This window comes from Pectinophora gossypiella, chromosome 4 (assembly GCF_024362695.1).
Source record: "Pectinophora gossypiella chromosome 4, ilPecGoss1.1, whole genome shotgun sequence".
Taxonomy (NCBI): domain Eukaryota; kingdom Metazoa; phylum Arthropoda; class Insecta; order Lepidoptera; family Gelechiidae; genus Pectinophora; species Pectinophora gossypiella.
The window spans coordinates 3,304,514-3,329,435 of NC_065407.1; the positions used below are offsets into that span (position 1 = coordinate 3,304,514).

The 24,922-nt window shown below is 39.7% G+C and overlaps 2 protein-coding genes and 1 long non-coding RNA gene across 4 annotated transcripts in view; 1 reads left to right on the forward strand and 2 right to left on the reverse strand.

Moving 5' to 3' along the window:
• Nucleotides 1–318: 318 nt before the first annotated feature.
• On the reverse strand, nt 319–1,907 carry LOC126366379 (uncharacterized). Its single transcript, XR_007566348.1, has 3 exons — nt 1,730–1,907; nt 1,056–1,095; nt 319–887 (listed from the first exon to the last, which is right to left on the reverse strand). It is a non-coding gene; the product is annotated as an uncharacterized LOC126366379 (long non-coding RNA).
• A 2,193-nt stretch (nt 1,908–4,100) lies between these two features.
• On the forward strand, nt 4,101–17,805 carry LOC126366209 (ubiquitin-protein ligase E3A). Of its 2 annotated transcripts, none has more exons than XM_050009224.1 (16): nt 4,101–4,317; nt 4,562–4,772; nt 5,579–5,709; nt 6,531–6,694; nt 7,436–7,618; nt 7,919–8,037; nt 8,736–8,952; nt 9,561–9,730; nt 10,537–10,705; nt 11,039–11,173; nt 11,894–12,096; nt 13,139–13,320; nt 14,036–14,204; nt 15,365–15,532; nt 16,472–16,627; nt 17,360–17,805. In XM_050009224.1, exons 1-16 carry the CDS (start codon nt 4,283–4,285, stop codon nt 17,696–17,698), a joined length of 2,751 nt encoding a protein of 916 aa, XP_049865181.1. In that variant the 5' UTR covers nt 4,101–4,282; the 3' UTR covers nt 17,699–17,805. The 2 variants fall into 2 exon arrangements, with proteins under 2 accessions (XP_049865181.1, XP_049865182.1); XM_050009225.1 differs by having other exon boundaries at nt 7,922–8,037.
• Nucleotides 17,806–18,031: 226 nt separating this feature from the next.
• LOC126366416 (uncharacterized) overlaps nt 18,032–24,922 on the reverse strand; it is a 32,939-nt gene continuing 26,048 nt past the window's right edge. Inside the window, exons 10-17 of the mRNA XM_050009525.1 lie at nt 24,470–24,704; nt 22,832–22,933; nt 22,362–22,508; nt 21,666–21,995; nt 21,389–21,502; nt 20,987–21,142; nt 19,794–19,984; nt 18,032–19,418 (exon numbers count right to left, since the gene is read on the reverse strand). Of these exons, the coding sequence (XP_049865482.1) occupies nt 19,262–19,418; nt 19,794–19,984; nt 20,987–21,142; nt 21,389–21,502; nt 21,666–21,995; nt 22,362–22,508; nt 22,832–22,933; nt 24,470–24,704 (1,432 nt within the window). The 3' untranslated portion in view covers nt 18,032–19,261. The remainder of the gene's footprint in view (nt 19,419–19,793; nt 19,985–20,986; nt 21,143–21,388; nt 21,503–21,665; nt 21,996–22,361; nt 22,509–22,831; nt 22,934–24,469; nt 24,705–24,922) is intronic.

The window sequence follows — 24,922 nt, forward strand, 5'->3', positions numbered from 1 at the left end:
TTGGATTATATTGTCTGGTTTATATTAGTTTGGAGCTGCAGCTCACATTCAGGAAGGAAAGAAAATAGCCAACTGTTATCGTTTCATCGATAAGTATTTTGTAATATTCGAATTTATTTATGATGTCATCCGCCGTGCACTGGTGTCGATCGACGTGCCGTGCAAATTGGAACCGCCGCCGCCGGGTCTAAGCCGCACAGACGGTAAGAGACCCGATGGGGTCACGCCATAGACATAGAAAAGAGTATGGACTGGAAATACCTACAGAAAAAACGTGCTACTCTGTAAACATAAAATGGCGGTCTTTACTAGGGCTACAAGCTGTTTCAATACTAGGATTACCATACTCGTACCTACTAGATATAGCATTATACTTAAAAAAATACGGCATACAAGTATTCATAAGAGAACAGAAAGGGAAAGTAAAAGGTAGGTAGGTGGTGTACTGTATCTTTCGTGCAAAACTTGTAAGTATTGTATGTTGTGTGCAATAAAGTATATTTGTATTTGTAAAGGAAGGTTTAGTCAAGATTTATCTAAGTCGCTTACACAAATCTATAACATTCATTACATTCTTTATTGGGCGCAGTTCGTATCAACCTGGAGTGTTGGAGTAGGAGTAAATAAGAAAAGGAGGTAAAATGAAATATAAATTAGATCGTAAATCTGTTCATTAGCAAGTATTTATTTCACACGTTATTAATTATGTACATTATATTTACAATAAATACAAATTTATTAATTTCTAAACAGTGTCAATTTGCTTAGAAACTGTCTTTGTGACACCCTGTCACATTGTTTTTTTTTTTTTCATTAAGTCGTTTGATCTTGAGGCGGGACTTGTTCAGCTTTTCTTTTAAATTTTTCATCTCGTCTTCTTGAACTGACTGAAATAAAGTTTAATAATAATGTTAAAATAGTATATGTACAAAATAATCTATAAAAATAAAAGTAAAATATATCTGATTTAAGTGCATTGTGCAGCTGGTTGAATTATACACTCTATATATGTATATCATGTTAAAAATATAAAAAAAGAAAATTATTTGATATACCTTTTCATGTAAATCCAGTCGACACTTTTGGATTTAATATCTGAAATCAAAGATAATAATAATTTACTTATATAAAACGTGTACAACTCATAATTGTTTAGACATAAAACAACTACAGACTTAGTATATATACTAAGTTTATTAAGTACATAATAATATGTAGTTGAATGATAGATAGTATAAACGTGTTGTGATAACATGATACAAATATCTTATCTATCTATCCAGCAGTGAGATGATGCAGGCTAGGCTGAAATTTAAATTTAAACACCATTTCATCTGTCTGATCTATAATGTTCAATGTAGGAATAGCATCGTCTCGAAGACGCCTCCACTTTGAATTAGGAACACACATAAATGAATCCGCAGTAAAATGTTTCGAGCAAATACGGCTGTACTTATTTGGAATCCAATTTCGTCTATTAATGCGAATTATCCATTCTTTCTCTTTGTTATCGTCTACAGGAAATCTAAAAATTAAAAGTATCGATAATTTTAGTACATCACTATGGACAATCAACATAACCTCAAATCAATTCCGTATTCATCGATGAAACGTATAATATAATGGATATCTCAAATATTTTATGCTACAAATCTATTCAGCAAAACATATTACTTTCCTAAAATTGTTCAGCAGTTCACATTTCACTAGAAAATTACAAAAAACTTACCGATGAAACGACAGAAGTTGTTGGCTATTTTCTTTTCTTCCTGAATGTGAGCTGCAGCCCCATACCACACAAGACATAATGTCACACAGTCGAGACACTCAATTATTTGATATAAATAAAAGTTTCTTTCCATTTATTTGGAAAAATATTGTTAAATTATCACTTAAAACAATCTGAACACAAGACACTCGTAAACACAGTTGACGCGACCGTGTCAAATACACTTCTCATCAAAAAAATCGAAACACCTTGCAAGTTTACGTTTTGTCAGGATTATCAGAAAAATGTGTACATTTAGGAATAAATGTTAAATGTCGTTTAATAGTGAGTAATATGAGCTTATCAAATCTTAATGTTAATGTTCTAAATTTAAATGAATTTTTCATAGGTTTCGTATTTTGTTAAATGAGTCATTTTTATTCCGTATGGAGTATAAAGGAAATGGATAAAACAACACACGTAAATGAAAAAAAAATCTAAAAAACGTTTATTTAATAACTTGTATTCCCTCCCCGAGCTCTAATTACTGCTTCCATACGGTTCTTCATCGATCGGATGAGAGTCACGATCACATGCTATGGTATATTGTCCCATTCCTCTTGGATTGCATCTTGCAGCTGGCTAAGTGTTTCTGGGGCAGGATCTCTTGCTCGAATTCGTCTCTTTAATTCATCCCACAGATGTTCAATGGGATTCATGTCCGGGCTTCTTGCTGGCGATTCCATAATAGAGATATCGACTTCGTTAAGATAATCTCGTACGACGCCCGCGGTGTGAGCCCTAGCATTGTCGTGCATGAATATGAAGCCGTTGCCAATAAAATGTGCATAGGGCATCACATGAGGCTCGAGACACTCTTCGACGTACCGATGACAGTTTAGTGCAGGCAGACGTGGCCCAGACACGAAAGCAAACTCTGTCTTACCGTCGGCGCTGATTCCTCCCCAAACCGTCCACGAACCGCCACCATAGCTGACCTTTTCTTCAATGCAGCATTGTGCATAGCGTTCTCCGTCTCTTCTGTAGACCTTGTTCCTTCCGTCATTACCATACAGCATAATTTTACACTCATCAGAAAAGAGAACTTTGCTCCACTGTAGGTATGACCAATTTAGGTGCTCACGTGCAAAGTTAAGGCGCGCTCTTCGATGGTCTGCAGTTAATTTCGGCCCATTTGCTGGCTTATGCGGTACCAGTCCACGATCCTTCAACCTTCTTCTAATTGTAGAGTCACTTACAGCCACCCTTCGTACAACACGAAGCCGCTGCTGCAGTTGAAAAGCGTTAAGGCGTCGATTTCTTAAAGAAGTTGTTACAATAAATCGATCATCTCGCTCAGAAGTGACCCGATTCCTGCCAGATCCTGAACGGCGCGTGAACAAACCAGTCTCCCGATAACGTTTATAGACTCTATGAACAGATGACAGGCTTAGATGCAGTCTTGCAGCCACAACACGCTGACTAAGGCCAGAATCCAGCAATGCCACAACTTGGGCGGCTTCTGTGGGCGAAGTATCCATACGTTTTACAAAAAAAACCTTTTTTCAGACGTCCCAAAGTCACAGTATTGAAATAAAAAACAAAAAGATTAAGGATAGGCGCCAATTTTTAGTTTTTAAACGCTAAATGTACTCCAACCCTAAACACACATTTGTCTCAAAACAGTGATTCATTTCGTTTATAAGATAAACAAATGAAATTCTAATTTTGAATTTAGAATTTTCACTTATTACTGTAATGGCCAAACTGCCAGCTATACATTTATGTATTTTTTTTCATCGTATGAATTCTTTTTTGTGTTAAATTCGGACAGAAACAATGAAAACGGAAGTGTTTCGATTTTTTTGATGAGAAGTGTAGTTCGGTAAATATAAGTAAAATCTTCTTATGTATGTTACTATGTATTTGGCCGAGTTAAAATGAGTCCAATAGGTCCAAATGACATTTCATGTTGTGACAACCTCGGAAAAAATGAAGCAAAGAGCGAATCATTTGTCCTTTTCTCACTCATAGTTTGTGTCGTAAGCTAGAAGAGAGCCGGTTTATAGTTTCTGAATTCTTATTTTAGCCTTCCTTCTATGCTTTAGTTATTGTTCTGAGGTTCAGAGAGTAATAGTGTTGTTTGTATATGCTTAAAACTAAAATCGATTTCAGTCCAATTTCCACATATCGGTAAATACCGGTTTTTTCTTCTAAAATTCTGATTGAATAGAGATAAAAACAAACAGACACAAATCAATGTCAGCAAACTCAGTCATTGAAAATATTTGATTTCAACATAATTTATTGTACTGTAATTGTATTTAATTTTTTTCTGTATACGCGGAAGAAAAGAAATAGATGCGTAGATTGAAACGTTCACTCAAAGTTCAAAATGGTTGACAGATCGTAGAATAGAACAATTTGAGAACAATCATTTTTTGTGTATTCTACGTTTTGTTTTGTGAAAACAACCTGCAAAGTGCATAGGTAGCGAATGTACCGACTTATTTTATTGCATTTAAGTTACTTGTCACACAGAAGTTACTTACCGCAAAGTAGGTAATAATTTCTATGAACTCAAAAAGTGAAACTGACGAAGCTTCAAGGTAATTTTATTTTGTCATTTCTCAGTAATTTTGCAATGTTGTTTACGGTTTAATTACGCAATTTCTTTTTCAAATAGTAAACAATTAGAGACGTGTGTTTATTTTTGTATTTATATAACGCGTAAATATAAAGTGCGAAACAAAGGTATAGGTTAAGTAGGCATTACTTGCTATTTTTGTGGCTCTTTGTTTTGTGCGGTGTTTGAGTGTAATCACGTGTAGTTTTATTTTTGTGACCTTTTAGGGGGAACGAAGCGTCATCGTCAAACAATAACAGTGCCCCCAGTAATTGTGAGGATCAGTCTTCACCGGGTATATGCCCTGCAGAAAACAGTGGTCAGGACAATATGAAGCGTGCTGCCGCCAAACAGTTGATTGAGAGATATTTCTACCAGTTGCTAGATGGCTGCGGTAACTCTAGCTGTGACAACCAGTATTGTGCTTCCAGTGGACAGGTTTGTTTTCATAATTATTTTAATGAGCAATACTTTATGATGTTTTGGTCTAATAGCAAAACAAACAACAACAAGAATTGTTAAACAAATATTAGAAAGAAAGAAAGAAAGAAAAATCATTTATTCAACCAATTATGTCACACTACACAAACTTAAATTTAGTTACATAGATTGTTAGTTGTACAATATATTTTGTAAGAAGTAGATTATATAATATTAAAGTTAGTTGTATTATCAAAAGTATAGTGTAAGTAGACCTAATGGATAGTCAATAAAAAATCAAATATTTGTATACTTATAAACTGGTGATCATACATTTAAACCTAATCTATTACTATAAGAATAACTATCCTATTCAGCCTATCTGATCCCATTGATGGGCAAGGATCTTTACTTGCTCCCTCGCTAGAAATATACTGCTATGCCAAAAAAACACTAAGCAAGCAGTGAATGTGTGTATTAAGTATTTGACAGCCAAGCAAAATTAAATCAAGATATCAAATATTCTTTTTTATAATAACAGGCTAATTTCCAATTAGTCAAATCAGTTACTTTTTACTAAACATCCAAAATATAAAACAAAATTATGATGTATTTACTCATAAATAAGTTAAAAAGAAAAACAAAATATTTTTTATTAGTTTTAGATACTACCCTCTTGTTGGCTATTGAGAAATATGTTATGTCTTTCACTCTCTGGGGCTGGCTATGTATTTAAGGGTTGTGTGCTCAAGCAAATAAACCTATATTAATCAATTATAGTGTATAATTTTCAATATATAACAATAATGTTAATGTTGTACTAGGCAAGGAACCTTACACCAAATGAAGCAGCAGCTGAAGCCATAAAACTGTTCTATAAAGAAGCCCGCCTCTGCGACACCCATCCAAATAAAGTGCCTCGCACTGAGGCCAACACCTGTGATTCTAGTGCTAGGTAATATTGCTTACTTGTAATGTTTCATATTGATATCATATTGTCAGTGTAGTTCTGTGTGTCGCCATCTTGCTTCTAAAACAGGGAGCGCTGATTCGATCCCCAGTATCAGACTTACACCAATGAATTATCTAAACTGCAATTTAACACATTTGGCACGACCATTATGGACGGTGATATGGCTCATCACTTCACTTTGGTTTAACAGAAAGCTTGGTGCAGCGTGGGTAGTCAGTTAATCTTCCAATGGATGTATCACAGGCTAATCCAATTGGAAATATAAAGTTGTAATATGATATGCAACAGAATGTGAGGAAAAAAATATCTGGAATGATTTGTTCTGGGATAAGACTATATATCTACAATTGTTATCAAACCAATACATATTGCAACTAGAGATAAAATATTATATACATAAAGGATCAATTCTTCATTTACACTATTAGGTCCATAAAAGTTGATTTGTCATGCTAAATTTATGGACTCTAAATTAGTTACTGGTCTATGGCATTATTCCCATTGAAATCCACAAAAGTCCTGGGGGGGTTAAAAAGGCCATGTCAAAGCAATTCATATCTAAAAAGCAATATAGCAATTTGACATTTCTGTATACAAAAATAAGTGCACAATGCAAACAAATGTCAAATAGCTATTTTGCTTTTTTAGATGAATTTGGCTTTGATTTGGCCTTTTTAATCCCCCAGGTTTTCTTGATCCAATAGTGAAACAATCGACATTTGATTTTAAAAGGATATTACTTATAAACATAAATATACAAGTTTCCATAATTAAAAAGTCACTAATAAAACATAATGTTCCAGCACAACATGCTCCACATCAAAAACAAAAGAGAGCACAGACAATAAAGAAGAGACATGCGAGTCCCCAAACATGAGCCTGGAACTGCAGGAAGGGCCCTCCACCAAACCAGAAGCTAGTCAAGATATATCTCAACAGGAGGATTTCAAAACTCTTAGTCATAACAGTGAGCATTACAATTAAAATTTTTGAGATTCCACAAATAGATGGTTCATAATTATTCATCATTTATACCCAAAAACAAAGATAAAAGATGCATATAAAATTAGAAGGTTAAACGAAGGAAAATCTGTACAGCGCCATCTGTATTGTATATAAGGAATGTAGCCTGGAAAGTCCGTCATTATGATAAAATGTTATTTTTGGTTAATTTTACACTTGTGGCAACATTATGCAAGTTATTCTCAATATAATGTTTTTTTCAATGAGGAATGACTGTACAAAGACAGACCCATTTATTAATCATTCTAGCTATTAAGGGTTACATTAACTAATTTCTTTATTAAAGTTATTAACCCTATTATAATACTTTAAAACTGTTAACCAGGTACTAATTAACAAGAAAGTAATCAGTTAATCACCAACAAGTTATACTTAGTAATCACATTGACACTTGTAAGTTACCTGCAATGCACTATTTTCACATTATCATTACCTAATCACTTCAAAAAGGATGTATTTAAACTAGAAAACTTTCGTTCGATATCATTTTACTTAAGACCACAGGCGTGTTCGCACTGTAACCCTTACTCTCAGACCAGAAACAGTGATAATATTCGAATTGTAAAAGCCAAAAGTGAAAGAACTATGACTGAATTCAGTTCAAAGTGGAGAGCGGACGTGAAAGCGCGTTCAGCTCGTTTGATAAAACAGCTGGATGAGTTAATCCAGTTGTTGATGCCTGCAGATGGGGCGCCGCTGACGGAGGACCGGATATACCAGTTATGTGACGAGTGCCTGCAAACCAAAGCCCCGCAGCCGCTAATCAGGGCGTTAGGGGAAGCGTTCACGCAACCCGCCATCCTAGCCAGATGTTTCCAGAAAAAAGTCCGGAGAGATAGCAATAGTGGCGAAGGCAGCAGTAGTCAAGGTAATTGTACTAACATATAAAATCCTTAGAGCATGTTACAGATAATAATTGAACAAGGTACCATGTGGTGTCATATACACAACTTGTTCACGGTACAATCGGATTGGAGTGAAAATTATCGGTCTTGTAATTTTTGATCCAATATAGACATCATTACTCGATTTGATAACTCTATAGGGCTCTATGAACTTTAGAAATAAACTTTGCATTAATTTCGAAACTAAGTTTTCTGAGTATATAGTTTTGATATTTGGGAAATGTATAATTTTGTTAAATGTATAATTTTTCTGTACCTTCCAGCAGACAAAGAATCGAAAGCGATGTGTTCGTCGACGGACCCAGACAAAGACGTGGACAGTGTAGCGGGCCCTGAGCTCGACGTGGAGTCGTGTCGCAGAGCCTTCCAGTACCTTGCCAAAGTAAGTTATATACCGGCACACGCTGGACACTTCATATAAGAATCTCATCCTAACCGTATGTTGCCTAACGCGTCCGAGCGAGTCACAGACCGCGCGTTCTTCCACTTACCTACTCCTTAGCGGCTTGCTGCCATTCTTCTTCTATTGTGTGTGTTGTGAGTAGTGATGTGCCGGATCGTTAAAAATGTATATCCGCGGATACGGATCTGAATACGGATATTTAGTGTAAAGATCCGCGGATACGGATCTTTATTTTCTTATTCGATATTATTCGATTGGTGTCGGCGCCCGCGACCTTGAAACGATAGTTGACGTCTTCGCTCGCCGCAACGTCAGGCAGGACACGTTTTAACTTGCATTGCGCGGGTAGTACTTTTGTTTTGGTTATGGTTTAGTGTGACACTGTGGAATTTTATAGTTTTTTATTTAATAATTCTACTTAATCACCTGAAAAAGATCCGTAAGAGATCCGCGTGAAAAGTACGGATTTTTATCTCGGATATCCGCGGATACGGATATTCGGAACATCACTAGTTGTGAGGGATATGAATTGGTTCGGGTCGGATATTTAACGTTCTATACTTATTATTATTCTTCCTCAACGGCCCCGGGATTATTGAGTCGCTAAGAGGTCTGTGACGTGGCTCATTATGACCTTTACATACTTAAGAAACTCATGAAAGTAATGTATAACCCAGGTGCCGTCAGAATACTACAGCTCAGCGCTGGTGACAGCTCTAACGACCCTCGCAGAGAACATGGAAATCGACCTGCGGATAACGAAGAAGATGAACGTAGATGACGCGGTCAAATGCTTCATCATCGCCTTCGAGGTGCCAGATCTTGGATGCAGTGACTACCTCGAGATAGCGTTGCCTGCGCTCTGCCATGCCGCCGAGCACTTGCCCACGAAAGGTAAGTTTTTTAACCTGTGGCGTATAAGTTGAACAACGTTGTCATGGTTACGCGCTGCCCCCGCGTCATTTCTCATACCACCCAATAATTTGTCACAGTTGAAACGCAGAAAAGTCGATCAACTGAGTTGCAACATCTCCGCCGTGCATTTAGTTATTGTTAAAACTTCTACTAAACCATTATCGACTATTCGAATAAGTACTAATAGAATAAAAAATAATTTGCTGAAATTCATTACTACGTCAATGTAAAGAATGTATTAATTAATTTACTATGCACTTGCTGACCGGCAGGGCATCAATAGCCGGGACCGAAATACAAGAGAAGCTGTAATAAAACTGAAACCAAACGGTCACCCATCCAATGACTGACCGCTCCCGAGTGTTTAACTCTCGGCGTACAATAAGGATTAATAAATACTACGTACCGAACGGCAACTCTCCGCTCCCCACCACCGACTAAGCTAGATTTACCTCTCTCCCCACGGTCTTACGTCAGTCTTCAATCGTATGGGCGTCAGACGTCACACACACATGCGCGTGTACGATAACGTCAATGTTTAATGTGAAGTGTCCGGGGTATGCTAACCGTGATATCGTTGATTACAGCCCAAGCGAAACTGGCGCGCATGTGGGCAGCGCACTGCAAGGACAGCCTGCAGCACATCCTAGAGACGTTGCAGCAGCTGATCACGCTGCGTGTCATCTCCACCAACTACACGAGGCACTTCCAGGTGCAGGACGACGAGAGCGTCACCCTAGCCACTAAGCTTATGAAAGTAAGAATTATATCTGCTAACTTTATTGCGTCAAACCCTAGTAAACTAACTATAGAAGTTTCATACAAACTTTGCTACTCCTATTTTGAATTTGACAAAATCCCGTCTTAGTGAGCACCTACGCCCTGAAAAGAAATCCTTGCGTCCAGGCAAAATTCGAGACTCCCATCACTTGTAGTGTCTTAGATTTCGTGATGAGGGAGTCAGCCATTCTTTCGCTTTTATATATATACACTTTTACATATATACACTAGCACTAATATGTGCAGTGCAGTGCAGTGTGTTATATTATTATTCTTTAAAGTAGCATCAATTTTGTAGATCACACTTCTACATAGACAGACTCACACTCTTATTATAACATTCTTTGTTAACTTGCTAACACTTAATTATCTCCCTAGCGTTGTCCCGTGTTTCACAGGGTCCTCTAACCTAACCTGAATATTCGGGAAGTATTAAAGAATATTAAAGAAGCGACTACCTGTCTGACCATCACCTAAAATTTTATAAATATGACAACTAATGTTACATAAAATTATGAATCACCACTGTTTACAAATAATTCGCTGAGCTTAGTGACTGCACTTTTGCTCTTTGATTGTACCTCCGACAACTCGCGGGAATATGAGTTTCCTCACGATGTTTTCCTTCACCGAGCATAATCATTTATAATCCAAACTTGTATTCGAAAACAAATTCGAAAACTTTGGGCCCATGCTGGTTTTGGAACCAGTAAGAGTCAACTGTTTATCCAACTGGGCTACAACTTGCCAACACTTAAAACGCAATTTTCCCCGTTTCCACAGATAGTTTACTACGCAAATATGCTCGCAGGCGTGATGGAGCCGAACACGCTGCGAGAGGAGCCTATAGTGATAGCAAATCAATTAGATCCATTAGGAGATGCCCTCGACCACCTGTACCCACTGTCCTCTATGAAAAAGGCTAACCAGACGCAGCCGGATGACCCTTTAGGTAAGATAACCCTTATAAATTGCAAGGTTTATTCAGGGTGTCAGTGACATCGTAACGAAAACTTTGAGGGATGATTCAGATCATGATATCAAGTGGAATTTTCCGTCACAAAAGTATAGAATTATAATTAAAATAAAATAATCATGACTTTTCCGACAGGAAATTCCACTTGATATCGACTCAGAATCATGGTCTGACTCATCCCCTTCAGTGTTCGTTACGGTGTCACCAACACCCTTACGTACTTGTATGGAGTGTAACATCGTAACCATCCGGGCATATCTAAAATTATTCAGTAGAATAATCGGTGTTTTATTTTATTTTTTGTTTCAGCTATCGAATTAGATGTAAATGTATTAGATGCAAGAAAGCCATACCTGCCGTTTGATGAATTCTACAACGAACCTCTAAGTGATACTATAGAAATGGATATAGATTTTGCTAATTATAAAACAGAAATAACTAATGGTAAGTTCGTCTTTTTGTTTTATTTTTTTCTTGTTTTAATTAATACGTTACGTGTTTTATCGTGTAGGGGTATGAATAACAAACGCATGCAAATTATGCAGTAATTTTATCTACATAATAGGGTAGTTCCAAACTAGTCAAATCAGTTACTTTTTACTAAACATCAAAACACGAAATTACTATGGAGTTTGTATGAAAAAGCAAACTGACGTCACTGAAAAAGTCACAAAATGTCGCACTAATTATTACATTTTTCATCATTAAAACTTTCGGACAATCAGGTGATCAGCCTGTAATGTCCTAACCAAACTAGGGATCACAAAGTGATTTTTGTAATATGTCCCCACCGGGATTCGAACCCGGGACCTCCGGATCGTTAAGCCGTTGGTCCTGGTTACTACTTACTGATGTGAGTAAATAGTCGTTACATGAGCCATGTCAGGGGCCGTTGGCGGCTCAATAATAACCCTGACAGCAGGGTTGATGAGGTTGGTAACTCACCTCACAAACCCACACGATAGAAGATGACTACAATATTACGCCGGTTGCACTGTAGATGCGAATTTTGAGAGGGTTATTTAAATATCTGGTTAAAATTGACGTGTGTTCCATGAATTGTATGCCTATCGATTACCCATCCCTTTCTTTTTCGGCGGATAAGAAAATGACAGTATAACTTAAAATTATTGTAAATGTAACGTAAGCACAACACTGTTACAGGCAAGAAATTCGCGTTCCTGAAGTACCCGTTCATACTGACGGCGGCGACCAAGTCGCTGGGACTATACTACGAGAACCGCATCCGCATGTACTCGGAGCGGCGCGTGTCGCTGCTGCACGCGGTGGTGGGCGCGGCGCCGCCCATGCCCTTCCTGCGGCTCAAGGTGCGCCGCTCGCACATCATCGACGACGCGCTGGTGGAGGTGAGCGCAACCACTGCTTGTAAACACTATCAGTGTTACTACAAAACATACCTCATATACATATTTCGCGCCACGAAAGAAGTCGGCGGATTTTAATGAAACTAAATTGACAAGTCATAATAATTCTATGCAGAATCTGCGACAGTAGCGCCGCGGCCTTCGGGACTTCTTTCGTCTACGGATTATATTTTAAACATAGTTTATCTTTTAGTCTTTGTTTTGTAGTAACACTGTATATTACACACTACAAGACACAGGAGAAAGTACTGAGGGACCAAAAAAGCCGTCAAGTTCTGTTACTAGGTTTTTAATAATAATATACATAGATACACTGGAAGAAATGGAGGGAGGCCTTTGCCCAGCAGTGGGACATTGATTAGGCTACAGAAAAAAAAATAGATACACTTGCAGATGGTTGTCGGAAAATCCGACAGAGGGATTGTCTTGTTTCTCATGTCTAGCTTAAAGTGTCCCACTGCTGGGCAAACGCCTCCCTCCATTTCTTCCAGGACTCTCTCTCCAGTGCTTCCTCCGGCCAGCCTTCCAGGAACCCATCCAAGTCCTCGCGCCATCTCCGCCTTGATCTTGCAGTCAGTCTCTATTCGGAGACCATTCTGTGGCCTTAAGATATGGATAAAATGAAAGAGAGCACTTGAAATACCCAGCCGTAGTAGCCTTAGAAGAACGCTTGACTCTCGCTGTAGTTCGCAAGGTTAGGTCACAGGTTCGAATCCAGCACGGGCCTAAAACTATGATTTTCGGAATCAGTTTTCGAATTCATGTTTAAAATCGGAAACCCACATACCCGAGAAATACGTTTCGGAGGTATGTGACCTAATCTATATTGGGATGGTTTTCCCTTCGCGGGTTAGATAGAGAAAACCGGACCTGTCAAATCTGTAGGTTAGGTAAGCGGCTCCTGTGAAAACTGGTTAACGCTAGAAAGATGATAATGAAAAGAAAACACTTGAATTGCACATAAAGCTCATAATTATATGATTCATTGGACCTCAGACCCTATATTTGTAATATATGTTTCCAGTTGGAGATGGTAGCGATGGAGCGCGCGTTGGACCTGAAGAAGCAGTTGGTAGTGGAGTTCGAGGGTGAGCAGGGCGTCGACGAGGGCGGCGTTAGCAAGGAGTTCTTCCACCTCGTGGTCGACCAGATCTTCAACCCTGACTACGGCATGTTCACGCATCATGTCGACACGCATACTGTTTGGTTAGCTCTCACTCTCTTTTGTCTTTTGCGACTACTTACTCACATCAGTAAGTAGTAACCGGGACCAACGGCTTAACGATGGGTTCGAATCCCGGTGAGGACATATCACAAAAATCACTTTGTGCTCCCTAGTATGTCCAAAAGTAAGATGATCCGTGCTTCGGAAGGCTACTACGGTGCTATTTACTTAGAGTTGGATAAGGGCAGGAGGCTAATGACTACATAACATAAACAGCCTATATACGTCGTACTGGGCGCAGGTCTCGCCTCAAGCAGAGGGTATGGAGTACTCCACCACACTGCACCTAGGAAGAAAATGGAAGGAAGTGAAGGGAGGAAGTGAAAGTCATTGGACAGTCAGGTGATTCAGCCAGCAATGTCCTTTCCAAAGGACAGTCGCACAGTGATTTTGATAATGTCTGCATAGGAAATCGTACCCGGACCTCCAGATCGCTAGTCCAACACTCTAAAATGACCGCTGGGGAAGGCCACATCGAAGCAATTCACCTAAAAAAGCAATACTGCTATTTGACATTTGTTTGCATTACGCACTTTAAAAAAAACTTACTTAATTATACGCAAATGTCAAATTGCAGTATTGGTTTTTTAGATGAATTGTTTCGATGTGGCCTTTTAACCCCCCAGTATATATTAATGACTTGGAGACATGGATTTCAAATCCGAAGTAATTTCTTATTCATTCATTAATTTCCAGGTTCAACCCAACGTCCTTCGAGACAGAAGCGCAGTTCACCCTCATTGGCATCGTGCTCGGTCTAGCCATATACAACAACATCATACTCGCCGTCAACTTCCCCATGGTCGTGTACAGGAAGCTTATGGGCAAGAAGGGATCCTTCGAGGACCTGGCTGATTGGAATCCTGTGAGTAATCGGCATAAGAAATAATAGTGCTAATTCAGCCTAACAGAACAAAAACATAACGTAACATAAGCTTACGACTTTATTCCAACACCATTACCAACCTAACCACCAACTTAACCACCAGAAATCACTTTGTGATACCTAGTTTGGTTAGGACATTACAGGCTGATCACCTGATTGTCCAAAAGTAAGATTATCCGTGCTTTGGAAGGCATGTTAAGCCGTTAGTCCCAGTTGCTACTTGCTTAATGATAAGGATGATGACTACATAACATAAACAGCCTGAAAATTTTTTAAGCGTTGAACCACTAAACATCTAAATAAAATAACGAAAAGTCCACTAAAATACCTACCTAGGTATCAACATCGTATCACGCACGTGTAATGTAGCCGCGCGTAAATAGGTAGGTCAGAGACATATTATGACTTACGACTTTATTCCAACACCATTAGAGCTACATCCATCACAAGATGAACTAAGTGCCCTCACCTCACCGAGATTTCTGTTAGACTAAAGTGATAGGTGGTGAGCCGTATCGCCGTATATAATGGTCGAGCCACTTATGATAAATTAATAAGTAATAACTTATTAGTGCAAGTGCGGTACCGGGGTTGAGAAGCTGCGCTCCCCGAATGAGAAGCAAACCAATGAGTTTGTATGTATGTTGATGATTCTAAAAATAATGCCGTCCTTATTTTCTCTGAAGACACATTTTACTGCGCCATCAGAAGCTGAATAATGTTACCAAGCTAACCCTGTCAACGCCTGTAATCTGACCCAATGTTTTGGGTGAATATCAAAATGTGCCAAGTTTGGTGGCGAACTGTCATATAATTTTTTCGTGAAAAATTGGGGTATTTGGGAAAATTGGGAATTGAAAAATTCCTTTTTCATGTCGGAACCGAGGATCCTTTTGGATCTTTTTCATGTCGGAACCCAATTTTTCACGTAAAAATAATATGAAATTTCGCCACCAAACTTGAAATTTTGAGATTCACCCTTTTAATTGAGGTTTCGATTGATGAATGTGGAGGAAGCAAAAGAAGTGTGCCAGGATCGAAGTAAATGGATTTCCATAGTCTCTGCTTACCCCGGTGGGAAATAGGCGTGAGTTTATGTGTATATGTTTCGTATCATTTATGTGTAACTCTTCCCGCAGGTCCTATACAACGGCCTAAAAGACATGTTAGAGTACGAAGGCTGTGATTTAGAAGAAGTCTACTACCAGACGTTCCGGATATGCTACCAAGATGTGTTCGGCAACCCTATTTTCCACGATCTCAAGGAGAATGGCGACTCCATATTTGTCACACAGGAAAATAAAAAGGTAAAAAATATGCGTAATCAGAAATGCTCGTTCAATATCCCCGCCGGCCGAGACGAACTGGGGTAGGTTTTACAAGCGAAAAACGCCCGGAAACCCAATACGTTAGGACAGTGACGAACTGGAGTATGATTTCTAAGTCAATATGCGTTAAAATCTGCTAGAGACCCTCATTTTACTCGTCAACCTCGCGTGACATATTGGTATAGGATTTCAAAGCGCAAAGTAGAGGTAATCAATAGGCTAGTTTCCAACTAGTCAAATCAGTTACTTTTCACTAAACGTCAAAACACGAAATTCCTACCTATGGAATTTGTATGTGTATCACGCTTTTCTGTGACGTCATAGAAAAACGTGATAAAATATCGGACTTATTATTATTAATTCATAAATAAGTTTAATAGAAAAAAGAAAATGTTTTTCCTTAGTTTTAGATCTGTCTTTATTTAGTAATCAGAATTTTATAATTTATCTTTGACCTAGTACACGACCCAATTCTTTTTGTCATCGTGTATATGTGTATCCACTCAGCCAGTATCCACCCACTGCTGGGTATACGTTTCCTCTCTTTCACGTCATCCTTTCCGCTCCTGTGCAAGTCTATCCACTGCTTTCCGGCATGCCTCACAATGTCAATGTCAAAAATAATTACAAACACTGTTTTCCGATGGACCTACATCCCCGGACCTTGCAACCCCATAATTACCAATCTGAATTAATGAACTCTGATCTTAGAATTGATCATTTCATGATGTGCTCGATCATTTCATGAAATGGTCATATTTCATAAAATTGCCGACTTACTACATCATGTTTTGGCTAACTAGTGATATTCTATTTCATGAAATACGACCATTTCATGAAATGATCGAGCACATCATGAAATGACCAATTCTAAGATCTGGCCACGATATATCTATAACTATTTCTTTCGTGTTACAGGAATTCGTTGAAATGTACGCGGACTACCTTTTGAACAAGTCAGTGGAGACGCAGTTCGCGGCGTTCCGGCGCGGGTTCGTCATGGTGACGGATGAGAGCCCGCTCGGGGCCCTCTTCCGACCAGAGGAGGTCGAGACCCTCGTCTGCGGCAGCAAGGTATGTGGCACTACTATATCATCATTGCATTTGTTGCTGAATAACCCAGTGGAGACGGACCAGAGCCCTCTTCCGACCAGAGGGCGATACCATAATCGACCCTCTTTCCTGATCGACTACATCGATTTCGTCATCATGGTCATTGCGAACACCATTCTGTATGTCTAAATGTCTCAACATATAAAAATGTTGACTAAACTAAGACAGACGCTTATTAAGGGAAAACATTATTCTCATTATCTTCTTCAACGGCCTCTATGGTCCAGTGGTTGAGCGTTGGACTCACGATCCGGAGGACCCGGGTGCGAATCCCGCTGGAGAGATATCACAAAAATCACTTTGTGATCCCTAGTTTGCTTAGGACATTACAGGCTGATCACCTGATTGTCCGAAAGTAAGATGATCCGTGCTTCGGAAGACGCGTTAAGCCGAGTAATCGTTACATGAGCCATGTCACCAAGGTTGATTGAGGCTGGTATTCCACCTCACAACCCATACGATAAGAAGAAGATAATTTTCTTCTTTAATTGAGAAAAAGACTTCCACTCGAGATCTTTTGCAGCCTCTGTAGCTTGCTCCCATGACATGCCGAGAGTTTTCAACTCTCAAGTCAACTGCGCGTCGCGAGGTCTCTTTGGGCCGCCCCCTTTGCGTTTTCCACGCGCACAGCAGTTATAAATAACGATCAAAAATTGTAACTTTAATCAACAGTTAAATAACTTAACATTACAGAACTTCGACTTCAACGAGCTAGAGAAATCAACGGAATACGACGGCGGGTATACATCAGAATCACAAACCATCAAGGATTTCTGGAGTATCGTGCACAGTTTACCGCTAGAGGACAAACGCAAGCTGTTGCAGTTCACTACGGGGTCTGACCGCGTCCCTGTCGGGGGTCTCAGCCACCTCAAACTAGTTATAGCCAGAAACGGTCCAGATTGCGACCGCCTCCCCACCGCACACACTTGTTTCAACGTCCTCCTCCTACCAGAATACGAAAGCAAAGACAAACTCGAAGACAGACTGATGAAAGCAATAAGCTACTCCAAAGGATTCGGCATGCTTTAACGTCCGCTTCGATGCAAATGAGAATATAAAACTATTGTTGTAAAGCCATGATATTGATGGTGACTTTGTAACATTAATGATTAAAGTTTGTTTTATTTATACACGAATTCGTGTTTATATTTGCTGTTAAGGATCCGTCCCTGTTGTCGTGGTAGTAAATTAGTGGCTAAATACTTTGATATGTCCGCTTTTGTTGCATGGTGCTTTGAAACTGGAGAGATTGTTTATAACATGAAAATAACTTGTTTTTGTTTGTGGTTTATTGTAGAATAAAAATAATTTTAAAACTATCTAAACATCTATTATATATCGACAAAGTAATAACACCAAAACATGATAGGAACTTTTACCGCTAATTCATATGTTGATAATTCTATACAGATTTTTCTTAAAGTATAACTAAAACGTTAGATAGTAAAGATCGAAGTAAAAATCGCGATATGTGTTGATGCTATCTCTTTATCTCTTATTTTTAAACTAAATACCAACTGTGACGTGCTACTTTTTCAAATCGACATTTTCCTTATATTGAAAGTAAGGAAAAAGCTTCATTTTTATTTAATAATGGCGCCAATTCGGGCGCACACAAACTTAACCTAATTTTATTCGACTGCTCCTAAACTAGTGCCGTCTTTCACTTACAATAAGTGCAAGAAAGAGATAGAGCTAGTTTAAGTCCTGTCAAATTAAATTGAAAATTAAGTTGGTAGTTGCCCGAATCGGCCCATTGTCGACTACATAGTACAGTAACAGTCAGAGCCAGCTTCACTATGAAACTATTACACTAATATTATTTTTGACACAAGATTTTAAAATTTAGCTAACATTAAAAGGTAAAATATTTAAAGCGAAGCTCTAATTAGACGAAAGAGCCCATGAACTAAGACGACTAAAAGACATAAAAAAACTGTTTAAAATCATAAGAAACTATCGCGTTATAGTAATCCCGTTTGGGTTCTTATTGTAACCCAAACCCCTTCTTAGAATTTTAAACTAGATAATTATCGTCAATATAAACTCGTAAAATCGGACTAGAGAGTGGAGGGGATGTCCTCGTGTTTTCTATTAAGTACATTCAAGTTTCCTATTTTGTAAAACTTTTGACAGCTTTGGTGGACAACTGGGATATATCAAAAATAAAATTCAAAATAAGATATTTTTTACATTGTTCCTTCGATAATGTAATTTGACTTTCATTTTTTCTCAGATCTCAGGTTATACCCACCGAAGCTGTCAAGTTATAAGGGTGGGCTTCCATATAAGAATTGAACTACATGTGGGCGAACCGCAACATATCTCTCCCGCTTCTATCCTTTTTTGTCACTTAGAACCGACATATTTGCTAGAGCGAGATAAAGCGCTCGAGTGCGACTGTCTCAACGAAGAACTGTTCTGTCTGAGTAATAGAAAAGGATAGATGACTAGAAAAGTGCGATGCGGTGACGCCAGATGTAGTTTAACTCTAAGACGGTTATTATTATTCCGCGCGTGTCTTCTCGAAGCTTTGGTGAAAAGTGAAAACCCATCCTCAAAATAGGCCTGCCAGTCGTACATGGAGGTGGTTTAGGAAGCGAAGACTTTGTGGTGCGTCGAGCCGGTCCGCAGCTGCAGGTCGTGCACGGCGAGCGGGAAGGGCCGGCGGCAGGCGGGCGGCGGCCCGCGGGGGGACTCGCAAGCGCGCGGCGCCTCCAGCGACGCGCGCCGCCCGCGGATCTGCGTTCTGCAGGACAACGACACTGGTGACGGACGCCGGGCAAGGGGCGCCCCTTGGACGTGTTTTGGTACGAGTACGACTCATGCACAAACCAGTGCATGCTCCTACAGAAGTACGTGTCCTATAATGTCGACTTCTTATAAAAACGCGACCAAAGTGTGGCCGTCTAATGACAAATCCAAACCAAAATTATATAGGTACTTTGAAAATTACTATCCAAAAAAAAATACACTTTTATAGTTACATCTTAAGGCACAAGCCAGGCAAAGCGGCACACGCTTGAGTACGCTTGCGGCCCAAAACAGATATGAGCGGGGGTGCTAATAGCGATTCCTGTCTAGCGTTAAAATGGTGTCATAAAACATATCCTACCATACACACCTGTGCCTAGCGTCGCAGGCGCAGGCGGCAGCGACGAGGGCGGAGGCGGCGGCCTGCCTGCGCGCATGCTTCTCGCACACGTGGCCGCTGCCGGGCGCCTCCTCCAGCGGCGCCAGGCACGCGGCCGGCGCGCTGCCGCGGCGGCACGAGCGCACGATGGACGCGTACGTCGGCGCCGCTACGCGCTCGACCTGAAACTCAAACAATGGTAAGTAAGGCCCGATTCACTAGTACTCTAGCACATAAACAGCCTATGTACGTCTCCCTGTCTGGCACGGGGATCCCCTCAATCAACCGGAGGAGATATGGAGCGTAAACTACTATGCTGCGCAATTGCGGGTTAGTAGACTACATCACACACACCTCTGTGTTTAAGTTCCTTAGTACTCAAGTTCTTAACTCTTGGTCCGTAGATAATATTGCCAAATCTCCCACTTTGTGCGGAATGTCCCAATTTTTTAGGGTTTCTAAAAGACGACCCCTCACAGAACACCAAAACTCAATTTATCAATGAGACTTATTTTTTAAAATCGCGTCGTCTCGTAAATTGTTGATTTTGTAGTTATAGTACAGAAAAACACTCGGCGCGACTATCACTTTGCTGGTTTTCTTTTCAGCATTTATACAATTCGATATTTATTTAGCAGCACTATCCGTAGATTAACATGATCGATGACTAATGAATGACCTTCACCTGTTTTTTAAAGAGATATAATAATATTTAATAAAATACCATAAGAAAAACAACGTGTCGCTTCTAATCTCTAAACGCGGATCCACAGCGTTTATAATAAATTGAGTACCTACAGACAACTTTCCGAAAAATATGACAAAGTAATAAAGAATGTCGATTCTCTCAAAAACGCAAGTACTATTGTACTATTTTCTACAGAAATTTCCAGCCATTTCATCTTTTATTTATCAATTTCCATTTATCCATTTTCCAGGGTAAATTAGACTAAGTGTTAAGTTAATCTAAATATGTTTAACCGTTGTGATACCTATATCATGGACACAGAGCACATGTTCCTATTATAACTATTGTTGGTCCATGTTTAAATAGAGCACTAGATACTTTTTTATTGAGAAAAAAATAATTATTCGGCTATTGACTTTCCAACCCACACGTAAGAAGAAGAATCATTGCGTATGTGTGATGTGGACCCACGTTGAGAGCATTGAACACACCTCACCTCGAAGCCGCTGGTCTTGCGGCGGCGCCGGCGCGGCGTGGTGGTCGCTGGCTCGTGCTTCTTGCGTCGCTGCGGCGCAGGAGTTGGGTTTTGGCCGAACAGACCTCGCTCTTCCGCCACACGGATCATGTATTTCGCGTCGAGACGGGTTATTTCCTGAAAGGGATTTTTAAAGTAAAGATATGTTCATAGACGCCACTGTCGCATATTGATGCGACGTCATTCATAAAAGGGCCTTACTCAGCATAAGCCGCGGATATTTTTGATAAGACTTATTGCAGATATGGCATGTGACGTCACTACTTAGGACAGAAGTAAGGGTGAAGGAACAGTAGGGTCTTTAGGAAAAAATTAGGTACCTGTAGTTTAATCATGGGGTATTTGTCTATAAATACAACTTACTTTTCTCTGGATCAGGCCAAGATAGCAGCCATCCCTATCTAAGATGTAATTGATATCCAATCCGTTTCCAAGATTTGGCAAGGCTCCTATCTCGAACAAGTCACAGTTTGGCACCTGAAAAACATTCGATTTTAAAGCAAACAACTTAGTACTCTTCTTCTATGGTGTAGATTTTTGGTAGGATTTCCAATCACAGCAACCCTAATCAGGGTTATTATACCTAATTACCTTCAAAAAGAGAACATACATATTAAGGCCGGATTATTAGTACACTTACAGGCACATCAGGACTGTCTTTATCCGGGTCTCTGGGGGTAGCAACTGAGTTATTTTCGGGAACCTGCGCCGTTGGAATAGGCCTCGCTTTGTTGGTTCCAGGCCTCGACCCCACTCCACTGCTATCCGGTCTCTTCTTCAACACGAAGTCTCCCGGGTTAGAATCTAAAGGCCTGATCTTCGTAGGACTGCCAAATACTTCGCTTCGATTGATTGCTTCTACTACAGACATTTCTTCCACATCATCCTTTTCTATGTCAGAACGCGATATTGTGTTCTCCATCGAGGTTAGCGACTCGAAAGGAACTTCGGGAATGTCCTTGGCTTTTGCCTGTTTACAAGAAAACATTTGGTTTTATGAGCATTATAGGTATTCCTTAAATTAAGTCCCCTGACATGACTAATGTAACGACTACGTACATATATCAGTAAGTAGTAACCGGGACCGACGGCTTCACGTGCCTTCCGAAGCACGGATCATCTTACTTTCGGACAATCAGGTGATCAGCCTGTAACCTAACTAAACTAGGTATCACAAAGTGATTTTTGTGATATGTCCCAACTGGGATTCGAACCCAGGACCTCCGGATCGTGAGCCCAACGCTCAACCACTGGACCACGGAGGCCGTTGAATTGTAGTTAATTCGGTACTTTCCAATATTTTAGAAAATGTTACGTATAAATTGCATTCTGTTACCGAGTGCGGAGCGTGATCCTTAGGTTTCTTCTTCAACAAAGCGTGTCTCTCTCGCGCGAGACGGTTCGCCTCTGCCACCGCCCGCGTGACTTGCGCCTGGTTCTCCGCCTCCAGGGCTGAGTGGGTCTCGTATAGGATTAGTTGAATCTGGAACAGTGTTAGAGTTATACATATGGACTAATGGGTATATAGGTATAAGTTAGATTTTCGTCATTGAAACGATTCCCAATTGCAACTCTGCTAGGCCTCTAGAAGACAAATTACATTGAACGTGGTTTTCAATTTCCAGCTTTGATGGAGGACGCGACAGATTTATACAATTCTTTATTAAATTTTACGACATGCCCGAGCAGCATTCTGTTTTTTTTTACTTGAGGGACGATATATTACGCTTATTTAGATTATACCATTATTACATATAAACTACATTTGCCATAATAAGTAAGTGATCAAAACAGCGCGGTACTTACTTGCGGTTTGGACAGTAGAGTTTTCAAAGTTTTCTTCTGTTCTTCCAATATGGACTGTACTCTTTCTTTCCCGCCATGGTTTATCTCGGACTCCGTCAAAATCTGTAGTATAACAGCATAATAGAATGAATATGGATATAAAATCCGGAACTTAACTAATGTCATATTAATTGAGCTTTATTAACGTGAAATTGGATTCTATTAGAAAGTTGCCCTTTTCTGATTCAGGGTTATTTCCAAAGACGAGTAACTACTGTGATGATTATGGTGTTTAGACTATATTCTTATATTTTTTGAGATTGTCTTGGGCTCTCGGGCAGCCAGCTTTTTTTTTTGACGTGACTTATTGTACATTTGCCGCAGATGGCATTAACTACTTGGCCGGACAAATGGGGAGCGCTGAAGGCTCTCACCCGGTACAACGCTTAAGACAAAAGGCCTGAGGGTGCCCAGTTGGGCGCGAACCTCGGCTCAGGGCGTCGTCTGAGAGGAAAAATATTTGAAAGGGGGTCGATAGCGATATGCACTGATTGAGGGAAGGGCAGCCAGTACACATCACGTTATGTTCGGAGTTTCCTCTGACACTATTTGCTACGTAGAAACTTTAAAACGATCTAAACTACCCTCGACCCTTCGACGTAGCAAATAGCGACAGCTCTATCCCAGTCTACCTACTCTTTTCAGGGACCGACTTAGTGAACTTCAAAAATCCACGCAAACGCTCTCGCGGGCGGGAAGCTTAGTATTTTAATCTCACGCAAATCCCACAAAATGAAATCCCACAAATTATTATCGACGGTACGCAGTAGAAGTGAAATAAGTACGTTTTTCAATCGGTCCATGACTCCATGACACAGCCCAGCACCATACTGAAGGACACACAAATCATTACATTTTTGAAGCAACTTTTATACTTCCCAATGTAACGGCTGTATTTACGACTCATTCAGGGACACTTCATTATACAAATGGAATTGGCTCGTAAAATTCTCGTACTTTCTGTATTGAATGGGGCAAAAAGAAGTAAAAGAAACTGCCTATTAAAATATTTCATTGCGTATAATGGTTCAACGACATGGAATAAACATAATTAAATGAACGATCTCGATGTGCAATAGGCAGGCAATATGATAATTGCCCAGGTCAAAATAAATTATAAAAATACGATAGAATATAAATTTGAATTTGAATCAATTCGATGTTGTTTTTTACTTATTAATGTAATACCTAAGTATGTGAGAATAAGTTCGATACTTTTTTACCTGCTGCATTTATTAAAACAAATAGTGCCTATAATTATCGATGTAATTAATGATATCACTTTACAAATTTTCACATATAATAAAATCCTTTTTTATTAGCCTAGTATGCGATAAGGTCTCCAAGAAAGAACACTCTATGTCCTTCTCTGTATTGATCTATCTGTGGGGCAATACGCTAGTTTCCATCTAGGCAAATCAGTTACTTTTTACTTAACGTCAAAACACGAAATTACAATGGAATTTGTTTGAAAAATGTTCTTTAATTTTAGATCTGTCTTTAATTCCATAAATTTATCTTGAACCTAGTACACGACGTAATTTTCTACCAAATAAATCCAGCGTTAACAGATATCAGACAGACAGTGTGTGGCCTCACCTCAAGCATAGCCAAGTCGCCTCCTCTGCCACAGACCAAATCGATAGGATCGGTGACAGAGGAGTATGAGTTTGGCGGAGTGGCCAGGACTGCGACGACTCCGTCTAAGGCACTGGTCACATTGGGGGTCTCGCAGTGGACTGGCTCGCTGTACACACACACCGGGGAGTTGGATTCTGGGGCCACTGACGCGTCGATGCCCAGGTGTCGCAGGGATTCCACGTAGCTTTCCACTCTAGAGAATGAAGTAGATCATTTTGAGCCTTACAATACTGACACCAGGGTTGGTAAGGTCTCCCATCGATCTCACCATCCACACGATAGAAAAAGATAATTTTTGTTATGTACTTTACATCCTTTCTTTTGATGTCAATGTCTTCTATCTGTTTCGGTTCGTAAAGGACACTTGCCACTCCATCTTCGAGCGATACTGTACACACCAATAAAATGGTA

Bases quoted from the DNA above. Each gene is read 5' to 3' on its own strand.
- LOC126366209 (XM_050009224.1), top strand. From the start codon at position 4,283: ATGAACTCAAAAAGTGAAACTGACGAAGCTTCAAG. The intron at 4,318-4,561 runs GTAATTTTATTT...GTGACCTTTTAG, and splicing joins GAAACTGACGAAGCTTCAAG to GGGGAACGAAGCGTCATCGT. The intron at 12,097-13,138 runs GTGAGCGCAACC...ATATGTTTCCAG, and splicing joins TCGACGACGCGCTGGTGGAG to TTGGAGATGGTAGCGATGGA.